Source organism: Drosophila teissieri, chromosome 3L (assembly GCF_016746235.2).
Source record: "Drosophila teissieri strain GT53w chromosome 3L, Prin_Dtei_1.1, whole genome shotgun sequence".
Taxonomy (NCBI): domain Eukaryota; kingdom Metazoa; phylum Arthropoda; class Insecta; order Diptera; family Drosophilidae; genus Drosophila; species Drosophila teissieri.
In genome coordinates this window covers 4,830,964-4,842,317 of record NC_053031.1, presented here as the reverse complement: position 1 = coordinate 4,842,317, position 11,354 = coordinate 4,830,964, and the positions used below count along the sequence as shown (strand labels likewise).

At 42.6% G+C, this 11,354-nt stretch overlaps 1 protein-coding gene across 2 annotated transcripts; it reads right to left on the bottom strand.

Moving 5' to 3' along the window:
• Positions 1–2,049: 2,049 nt before the first annotated feature.
• Positions 2,050–10,746, bottom strand: LOC122616800 (tensin-4). 2 transcript variants are annotated; one of them, XM_043792363.1, is made up of 3 exons: positions 10,383–10,746; positions 3,322–3,582; positions 2,050–3,095 (listed from the first exon to the last, which is right to left on the bottom strand). In XM_043792363.1, exons 1-3 carry the CDS (start codon positions 10,473–10,475, stop codon positions 2,310–2,312), a joined length of 1,140 nt encoding a protein of 379 aa, XP_043648298.1. In that variant the 5' UTR covers positions 10,476–10,746; the 3' UTR covers positions 2,050–2,309. The 2 variants fall into 2 exon arrangements, with proteins under 2 accessions (XP_043648298.1, XP_043648299.1); XM_043792364.1 differs by having other exon boundaries at positions 2,050–3,092.
• Between the last annotated feature and the right edge of the window lie 608 nt (positions 10,747–11,354).

The window sequence follows — 11,354 nt, the reverse complement described above, 5'->3', positions numbered from 1 at the left end:
TGCTGTTTGAAATTAAAATCCAAAGCTAGCGCGTAGAAAATAAAAGTAATATTAATATTTACAAATATTTGCTGTTTGAAATTAAAATCCAAAGTAAGGGCTTAGAAAATAAACTTACGGCTGAATAGCTTTAAATATAATAATTTAATGCAAACACTTGCCATTGTAAATTCATAAATCGACCACTTTCTAATTTCCATTTAATTTATTTACCAGTCGCAGCAGCTCCTTGTTTGTGTGTACATTTTCCCAGGGGAGCATTTTGGATGTTTTCTCTGGAATTATTGCAACCGCTTCGTAATTAGTGAGGCATATACAAATGAAAATGAAATTTACAGGGCGACACTCTCCGTTTTGTTGCCTTTTCAGCTGTCAGCATTGAAAAGCTAAACAAACTCGTGCAAAAATTATGCAAACAGTCGCAGTGAAAGGGGCAAAAAAGTCAGCATACATTGTAGATGAAAGCACTTCATTAGCGAGAATCCTGAATGTTTATTTCCACATATGCCTGGACACACACTTCCGGTTCCCTTTGGCAATTCAATTTGAATTCCATTACGTCCAAGTGCGCAGAACCAAAAGGAAAAGTTGGCCAAAAGGGATGGGGAGGCTAGAAATTTGGATGGATTCCTCCACATAAGCTTACATTAAATGCCATCGTGTTCCGTTTATTGGAAACTATAATCTGATGGGAATCATTGTAGATACATTGACCGTTCAGGGAAATCGGATTGTTTTGCTTAAACACTAATGTACTATTCTGTCTGCCAAATAATGGTGATTTCAATGGCATTTCCAATTCAGTTTGCTCTGGTTATTTTGAAGACAATTTTATTGAAATTTTCCCATGTTGCGGTCGATGAGATCGGCAGGCAATTAATGATTGGGTGGCTTCGATTTAAATCGGAAATCACTGGCGCCAGTTAAATAAATAAATAACTAAGAGAAACCAGACCCCACGTTCACTTAATTTATTGTCATAATTATTACATTTTCCGCTTTCAGTTATTGTATTCATTTCGATTCGCTTATTAATGATGTAACGTTATTAATGCTGTCAGCGTTTCCATTTATTTGTAATTTGTTTGCCAATGTTTTTCGCAGCGCTCGTTATTGTTAATGGTCCTTTGTTTTTACGGCCTCTGGGGTTAAAGTTCGTCCGGCTTTTGTCCAGCTGCTGTCAATGCGAATATTTGTAGTTTATATTTTAATATTTTATGCACTTGCCTGCCAATTGTGTGCATCGTTTGAGTTATGGCCTTTATTTGACCAAAGCAAATAATATCCAATATCAATCATGAGCCATAAAAAGCTTGTTTTTCACGCTGGTTAAACAGGAAATGGTTTAGCGAAGTGCCAACATTGCGGATTGTGGCAATGTTGTCGAATAGTTTTATTAAGCCCATGACAATTACGGGTTTATCGAGTTTCTTTACGTATTTCTCTGCTATTTTATCCTTTTTCCGCTGAGCTGCCTGCTTTTAGGATTCATCATAATTCGAGATTGTAATGAAACCTTAGCATACTTTTATGTGCCTGCAGTTTATTGGAGTGTAGAATGCGTGTGTAGAGTATCTTATGTCAAAAGAATGTAAAATATTTGTTATGTACAAAACAACAGAAATAATGCCAACAACTTGATTTCAAATACCATTTAAAATATTATTCAATCCATTTTGTAACAATTAAACATTTTTCCGTGCTGATGCCGCTGATATGCGCACATAACTTATTCAGTTGCGTGCGACGTCCACACTTTGCAATGCAGAAGGGAATCCCCCTGAATGTTGTAGCTAATTTAGTGGCTCTAATTATTCATACCACCAAAATGTTGCCAGCAACATGTTGCCGGCTGAATTGCTTCGAGAGCTCCACGAGCCGCACTTGAAAAATTAATGAGAGCCACTCGAATCGCTAATCACATGTAAGTGAAGCGTTCTCTGGCCAACCCTCATCCATGGAGGAGGGTTCCTGGTGGACGGGGCAGAAACAGGAAGCGCATCGATTGCCGGGGCGTGGATACATTAAATACTCGTGAGGGTTGCGTTTTTGCTGAATGCCATTGTTTGATTTTTATTCATATTACACTTTCACAATAGAAAACTTATCCCTATGTCGGATACAAAATATTTCAATTAGTCGGTAGTCCTAACTAAATTCGAGGGTTGCTCGGCCCGCAATTCCGTAAACTATATCACATGTACTTATGCAAAAAACAAAACAAATTCCTAATTACTTTCACCTATCGTTCCCTTTGCAGTTCGATATTATTTGACCCGCCCCATGAAACCCCGCGTAATAATTATTTTCTACATCTCGATGCTTTTGGCCTGCAGACTCCTCAGGATGCCGAGTAGCTGCAGGGACTCCAGTGGCTCGAAGTCATCTGCATAGCGCACAGATGACGGCTTCACCACATGACGCTCCCTGGGCATATCCAATACCAATGGCAGTTGTTCGGCCATCACGGAATGGTGCGTGATCAGGGCTTTCAGGCTGGTGAACTGCTTCTTGGCTCCCTTCAGGCGGTACATCTGGTTCCGGGTGGACTGCACCGCATAGGTCTTCACCTTGTTGCTCCTCTCGAGTCGCAGGACCAGTTCGAAGTGCCGCGGAGTACTGCGTCGCAGCAGAAAGCTTCCAGGTGTGGCCCGCTGCAGGTGCTCCAAAGCTGCCTTCGCTGTGATCCTGGGCTGATACCAGGGACATGCCAGGAGCTCCGGCTCCTCGTCCTCATCATCGTCGGAGTTCTGGTGAGCGCTGATGTATCTGGTGAAGAGTGGTGCGGCGCGGCGGCGTTTGCTCATGGTGTTGGGGGAATTCTCAGCCAAAAGTTGACAGCAATCGGAGATCCCGGCATCGGAATCCTCTTCTGCGTCCTCCTCCTCCTCCTCTTCGGGATTGGAGTCACTGCCGGGCTGACTGCTCTGCCAGCAGTTGAGGGACAGCAGGGACTTTTGGGGCGAGCGCTTGGGCGTGGTTGGGCTGCTGCTGGTGGTGGTGCTGCTGCCGGTGGAGCTGCAGCTGCAGTCCGCATCGCGTTCCTCCTCCTCTTCTTCCGCGTCGGCGTGGTACGAGGAGTCGAGAAGGTCCTGCTAAGAGAGAGAGGAAAAGAACCAATTAAATAACCATTCAAAAGAAAGGGTTCCTAAAGTCAGGATAGCACTTATGAAAACCTTTTGGGTTAACCACAATATTTAGCCCAAAATGGTTCCGCATATCAAAATGTTAATTCACATAGACCCCACATCAAAAAAGGGGTTTCCTAGTTTGTTAATTGTAGACTAGTTCTTAATACACCATATATGATAATATACACACCTCATCATAGTCGCTCGTGGGTTCTTCGTTCAAGATCTGTTCCTTTTGCGAGGGCTGCGCGAAGAGTTTTCGCTGCAGGAAACTCTTCATGCTGTCGTAGACCTTGTGCGTGCGACTCTGGATCGGTTCCTGTTTGTCCATTTCTCCGGCGGCAGGAAATTGCAGCTTGTTGCTCCATTCTTCGCACTTCTCGAAGGACGAGTTCTTATTGTACTGACCATAGATGTCCGAATAGCCAGGACATTTGATGGCATTGCGTAGCTGTCGGGCGAGAACAAATAAGATGGATATTTTTTTGTTAGTTTTGGTTAGGAAATTTGTAGAAAATGTGTTTGGACTGTCCCTATAAATCTTATCTACGTCGGGGTTTCCCATTTCACTCGAAGAACGCTCTTATGCAACGAACCACGCAGATAACACACACTGCCATCCCATTATCCTGGCTTTGTTCTGCTTTCGCCTTTGTTGAGCCAATCCCATTCTCAGTCCTACTTTCGTTCCCATTCCCTTTTCTAAAACCCCATGACTGCTCTGCTAATGCTTTTGGGTCACTGCTGCTGTGATATCCTTGTAATGCGCTTGCTCTACTTGTTCATTGTTGTACAATTTGCCAGTCCGTTGTTTTCCCTGCTCGTATTTGGCTTTCATTTCGTTTATAAAATATTCATATGCCGCTCTGGCGGAGGGTTGCTAGTGGGTTCTTGTTTTTTCAACACCTACTTTCGCTTGAAAAATGTTTAAATAGTTCTCACCTTTACGTGGGACCATTCAACACTTTAGTCGGTGTTTTCATGAGGCGAAGCAGTAAGGGGTTTTATATTTAGACCATATACATATATCATGATGAAAATCTGAGTATGAAGGTGCCTTGTAATGTCCATTGAATCGGAACATTGAATATGGATTTGGTCTTTACCTTTCCCGTAATTCTAAGTGCAATGGCACTCTTCACCCTGCAGATTCACCCCTTGTTTTTGTGCATTTCGAACCGAAAACTCATTGCACCCTTCAGCACGCACACACACTTGAAGGAAAAATGGCAAAATAATGAGCAATCGATTGTGAAAGGAGTGCAGGACACAATGGAAATCCGACGACCAGGTAGAGCTCGAAGTGGGATTACGAAATTGAATTCGATTGGGAGTGGCTGGGGGCTTTATAATTCAACACATTCAATAAATTAGTGGTTTGGGAACGCGCACAAAGGAAGTGCAGACATAGAACTTCCGTTGCAGGCCATCCCCATTGATTTGCATTTCCAATATCTTGTTTATATGTGAACAAACACGAAGGGCCCCCCCGAAAAAAACTGTTGCTACATCTTGGCCAGTTGGACATTAATTCTTGGCCAACGAGCCATGGCCAAAAGAGGCAAAGAGTTTTCTTTGATGTGGCCACGCAGCGCATAAATCTGTTGAAAGTTGTTTTTTTCATCGGCTGTGGGGTAAAAGCGGCGTGAAATGCCTCAAAAGTGTACCTTTTATCGGCTTAAATCAAACACAATGGGGCAACAAGCGTTTAATGGCTACGATTCTTGCCAGCTACATGAGTTTTAATTTATGCAAGGCCAGTCAGAGTCCAAATCCGAGTCCGAGTCAAGCAAAAGAAAAGGGAACAGTGCGGTAATTTCAATGATAATAGAGCCCAAAGAAAATTGGGATCGAAATAAAATCCAGCACGGCCCCGCACACAGTAGTGGCCCAAAGGTGTTGGCGTGCTGGCCCTGTTCATCTTTGATGGTGTTCGTGCTAATGCAATAATCATAGGTCTATACCCCCCGACCCAATTGGTTTTATATTCCGATCCTGCCCCGCGGAAAGGTTGAGCTCTAATTGATGATGAAACAGCGCCCCGGGCCGGCTTTCCATTCCATTCTTGGCCAAAGAGCTCTTTTGTTTGGCCAGCGAGGTGTTAGCATATTTTCGTAATCAAAATGTGTTACAATAAAACTCAGGTAACCGAATCGAGCGAGGCACCTTCGACAGCTGACGGACAAGAAGGTAGGTATACCTATACCTCTTTAGAGAACCCTTTGGTCTTCTCCCTTTTGGGTCTTATAAAAACAGTTGTTAAATTTTCATTTATTGTGCATTTAGATAGAGAGCGAGAGAGAGGGGGGTACAGAAATTAGTTGAAGTGCCCGGAGTGAGTCGATGAATTTATTGAAATGTTTCCTTTGTGCGCCACTTGAGGTCCCACCGACATATGCCTGAATTTTTGAGCTCGCTCTGGAAAATCAAGCAGCTGCTGAAGGGTCTTGAAGAACAAAAACCACCCCACCACTCAAGCAGCCCACAACTTTCCACCTTCGGAAGTGGTTTCCACTGGCAAACTGGTGGCTTTTAAATTGCAACCGCAGTAACCGACTACCGGCTACTTATCCGCTCACAAATTGGGCAATTGCCAAAGCAGCTGTGCTGCCAAAACAAAAACTCCGCCCAATTCAGTTGCCACCCCCTAAAATGCCACCCACTCGAAAAATGTTGCAGCAACTGTATCAATGAATTTTTGTAAAATTCCTTAAGACATTTCACTATCGAAATTAGTAATATTTCATTTGGCTGTGCGCCATTAGTCGTGCGTTTCTGAATATTTTGTAGTCATCTCGCTTTTAGTTCCAGCTAATTTGACAGTTTTATGCCACACCAAAAGAAACTCAAAGTGATCCCAGCACGGACACACGTGTCGGGGCTTTCAAAATGTCAGAGATACATGGACTTACGAGTAGTTTATGACATTTTTTAAAACACGTCCCGCACACATTTCTCCCTAGCTCCCCCCACCGATGAACGAACAAATTCGGTTTTTCAGTGAGTTGGTTTTTCTTTTAGTTGGTTAAACGAGTTCGTTTTTGGGGGGCTCGTAAAATGATTTTCTCACTAATTTAGTTTTATACGCGCGGAAAAATGTTTATAGTTTCAGCTTTTTGGTATGTTTTGTAAATTTTTTATTACAACTAGCTTTGCCTTTGGCTGGAAAATCCTTTGTTTAGACACATGTGGCGTGTGGCATTGGCTTTTTTTTATGTTTATGGGCCTCCCTTTGTTTCATTTTCCTGCGGCATTTTTATAGGTGTAAAAAATTGGGTCATATAAAAATTTATTGAAATGTGAATCGAATTAAGTTGTTTCCCTTCAACCGCTCGTTTTATGCGTGTTTAAAAACCGTTTTGATGGGTTTATTAAATGCAAATGAAAATTGTTGAAATTTTAATTGCGTTTTATGGGCTCATCGCTTTGGGGGTTCTTCTTTTTTTTATGGTGCGTGGGCTGTTCAAGAGATGAATCTCAAGTATTTTTTGGATTTAGATTTTTTGAAGAGCAGGCAATGAACTCTTGGACTTTATCACTTTGAGAGATGGTGAACAATTTAATTAGAGACTCTGACAACTTTCTGTACCACTCCAATACGTCGGCTCTTGTGTGTGGAAAGTCTAGTAACTGGGCTTGCAAATAGTTTTCCCCGAGTCTAGTCGTCTAATGCACACAAATCCTTGGTGGGAAGCCATATGAAACTCAAACACGAACAACGGACTGGTGATAACGATGATGTTGGCTAGCTTCTCTGTACTCAGTACTCCGTTCTCTGTTGCCGGCTGATGGGCCAGACTAAGCCAAAACCAAAAACTATTTGCAGCCAGAGGAGTTTTGGATGGGATGGGTATAGTGGATAGGGGACAGGGGCTAGGAGGAGCTGCAAAAAGAAGAGATATTGAGGGTTGGGCGGCTCGGATACCGTTGAAAGCTTTTTTGCATATTTGCATTACATTTTCATGGCGTGGCATGTGGCGAACAAAACGAAGAGGGGCGAAAATTTATATTGAGTCGAGCGTAAAAATAACAATGCAGACAGTTGATGGTCGAGGCGGCAGACGGCAGACGGCATGAAAATAAGTGAAATTGTTGTTTACTCAAAGCGACGTGGCCATTCGGTAGTTGGGCAAAATATGGAGCATAAATTACATTGCATGCAAGTCGAGTGCAGTCGCCGGCTATTTAATTATGCTCATCAATTTGTGCAGCCTGCAGATTGCAGTTTCCCCAATAAATCTTGGCGCATTGTGAACAAGGCGTCTGCTTGGAAATTCCTAATTAAATGCACTTACGAGCGGTGCAATTAATTTTCTATCCTTAGCGTTTTCCCCTTCCCAGGGGCACCCGAAAAATCAAAGAGTCTGCATGTAAGATACATGTGTAGAACACGAGCATCCAAATAAACATTAATCACTGCCCTTGAAAAGGGAGTGCGCAGAGACTTCTTCGAGAGTTCCTCGGGAAAAGTGCATTAAAATGCCTTAGAATTTGAATGCCTCAGCTCATTGCTGCTAATCGTCGCCAGCAGTTGATTTAATTTTAGCTGCATCTCATCGAGAATTATGAGGCCCATCACGGGATCTCTGCAGTCGAGGAAATCCACTTAGGCAGGGCGTCGAAGGCACCAGAGCATGGCATCATAAGCCACACGAGGAGAAAATGCTTTCGGCCTGATTTCCCCAGCACAAGTCGCTCGAAACCATTGTCTGTTCGGGAAAGTTTATGCGGAAACTGATTTTTGAATTTTCCAAATTCGTATGCTAGACATCATGATATAAACTGTGGTAGTCACATGCCCATTTTGACTAACGATGCATATTTTATAACAAATTATTAAACATCATTAGGCTACAGTTATAATTTTAATTTATCTTTCCGCATTTCCATTAATTGTGTGATAGATGGTGCTTTTCTAATATTTAAATATTTTTCACATTCCCCGCGCTTTATTTAATAATATCTGATGAAGATGGGCCATGATACTGCTCTGATAAATGTTTGCTATACTTGAAGCGGAATATGAGATGAGTTTGAAAAGGTTTCCCTTTGATTAATTAATTAAAAAGTGCCTGCCTAATGAAATGCAATCAAATACTTATCCGGGGAATAATCTCTTGTTCATAAACACTTTGGCAGGCCTCATAAGCCCCTCGAGCGCAGTTCACTTTAATAATCCCGCTTGAAAGTCGATTTTATCATCTCCGACTTAATTGTCTCCGATTTTAATCTAGCAATATGGTTGTGTAGTTCCCTCCTTCCGCCAACCAGACGGCATATGGTCAACTCAGACAGACAGTTGTGTGACAATTTTATTAGTTCTGGTCCCTCTCGAACTCAATATGTGGATATGTGGATTTCTCGGTTCTGCGGCTCGTGACGATTCCGTTTTGTATCTTTGACCCGCGATAGGCGAGATGTCTTTTATCTGTTGCGAAGCGGCTAATTGAAATCGTTTGTCAGCACAGCCAGTTGCCAGTTGGCTCTGTAAACAGAGTGTGTGTGTCTGGTAATAGATTTTGATAACGGATGCGATGCGGTGGGGTTTTCGGGGAGGTGTCGAGCGATTTATACACGGAGATCTAAGGGATATAATAGGGCGCATTCTTGCACTTTTCAGCCTGAAGAAGTCTCTTTTGTGGGCCTCGTGGCTTCTTGGTAAAACAACTCCCGTTGCGGCCACACCCATGCATCCCGTTTCAAAAGACAATCCTTCTGGGAGCCAAAACAACCAACACCTACACCTACACCTAAACCAAAAATTGAATGCGAGGAGAAGAAGATAGATTTTCATAGATCAAAACAAAGGGAGTCCAAAGAGACGAGATACGGAAGGCGATGGGTGTCAATTCCAGTGAAAAATGACTGGATGAAAAATGCAAAGGTCGGCATAAAAGGAGGCGGAGGCAAAACGCAAACTGTCATTCAGTTTAAAATTACAAACTTTTCTCTCTGCCCGTCGCTATCTCGTCTTGGTTCGCTGTGGTTCGTCGTTGTTCTTTTAAACAAATATTTTGATAAATGCTGCTCAGATGTCGGAGCATTGTTACGAATGCCATTGTATCTGTGAGTGTGTGCAGCATCTACGGCTGGATGGATGCCAAGTCAAATAAGCAGATTAGTGAAGCGAAGTAGCTGCGGTCTTGAAGAAAAGTTGACTTTGCATTCAGGTAGCTGCCAAGGCAGTTTGTCTTAATTAAGCTATCGTTAGCAGGCCTATCGCCTTTCGGGCATCGCGGCCAGACGGTGAAGCCTAGTTAGCGCTTATCTGGAATCAAAAACAAATAACATATGCGCTTTGTTTGCATATAGAAATGCAGTTTGTCAAATCGAATCAATCACTATCTTTATGGGGCCAACATATGTTTTGATTTCAATTCCCGAATCGGGATTCGGACTTCGGGCTTCGTTTGCTGTTTGCTCTACTTATCGCCAGAAATCAGGCTGCATTTACAATTTGATTTATTTGTATTCAGATTTACGCTCGGCTTAGGTCGCTCACTAGCGTCCCCCTCTGTTTGCATATACATATACTTTGATTTAGTTTTTATGCAAATCATATTTATTTGGCCCTATGTGATTTAGTGTTCCACTGATTTACGTCGACAGTCGAGTTTATTATGCTGCGCTGTCATTGTTCTATTTGTTGTTGCATTTGGCTTCGCTTGGTGTGGCCGTGTTGTTGTTCGTGGTATCTGTGACACTAAATCATTTTAATTGTTGTCGTTCGTGTTTTGAATACGGCCATGCCCCCGTTTCCGCCCCTCACTGTAGATAGTGCTAAGTGTGCGTGGGCTGCCCAAAGTTGTACTTCGATGGTGTGTGGGGAGTGTGAAATGTGCATAGACTGTTAGATTCTACTGAGCCCAGATCAGCTTGAGTCATCAAGGGCATGGATATTTATGGAGATGTATTGGGGATACGAAAGAACTTTCTCAAGCAACTTGGAGGATTTAAAAGTATCTTTAATGTATCTGCTTGTAGAAATTTATCAGATGTACATACTATGGAACATGATAAAGTCTATTACTCATTTATAATCGGATAGTTAATGTAAACTGACTAGCATAGTTGTTGTAGGCCTGCCTTAAGGACCCAAAACGTCTTAAAAGAAAAAGGAATTCGATTTAACCCAGTCATTGGAACAGATGACTTAAACCTCTTCAAACTAATAAAATAAAAGCATGGCTTAAAGTATCCCAACTAATATCCCAAACAGTTCTTGAAAGTAAGGGATCTTAAGACTCTTACCATCTTGTTCTTCTGCTGCGTATCCTTTTTGCTGATGTTTTTGTTGATGCTATCCGTGGCGCCAAAGCGATTGTATTGGAACAGGCGACCCATTTTCCTCAGATTTGAAGATAATTCTTCGGGTTTGTTTACACTTTGCTCTTTAAACACAAGCACAATATGCTAAAGTCGTAATTTCAAGAACTTTATGCGCCCTTCAAGAGAACTCGATAACTTAGCGCGTAAATGCAATTTGAATCGCAGTCGAAGTCCGGCGAGCGTTCAGTTTCGGTTATAGGTTCGTTTCGAATTCGAAGTCGTATTCGGATTTCGAGTCCCGGGAGCGATACGAGCGATCGGTTCGAAGTGCGCAGAGGGAATGAAATCCACGGGGCGACTGCATCGAAAAAGTACAACGGAAAATGAGCACGAGACGCAGAGCAGAGCGTGGAAGAAGAAGCAGCGGAAGAAGCGGTGCGGTGCGGTGTGGTGGTCGGGCGGGGGTGAGTGTAACAGGGAGAGAGAGAGTGAAAGGAGAAAGAGCGGCAGAATGGAAGGGAACGAGGGCAGCAACAGCCGCTGAGATACAAATACAAATTTCATGATAGGCAAGCCGGCGTTGTTCATGCATTTACCGCTAGTTCACTCTATGCCTCTCTCATTCGGTGTGCTTGTGTGAGTTGATTTTTCTTCATTTGCCGTTCTCAAAGCACTCACACACACACACACACACGCGAGCAGTGGAACACTCAAAACAGCAACAGCGCAAATAGAAGTAGAAACCTGAAAGTGAGAAAGTATCGACTTTGAGATACCTGGTAAAATGTGGCCTACCTTGAGGCGTTTAGGCAACATATCCCTATTGCTCGTTGTGATTAATACTTTAACACATAAAGTCGCAACCTAAAATATTTAGCTTACCTTTTCGAATCCTGAAACACAAAACTCAAGTTTTTTAACATAATTCCATATTAGTAATGGGATATATTTAAG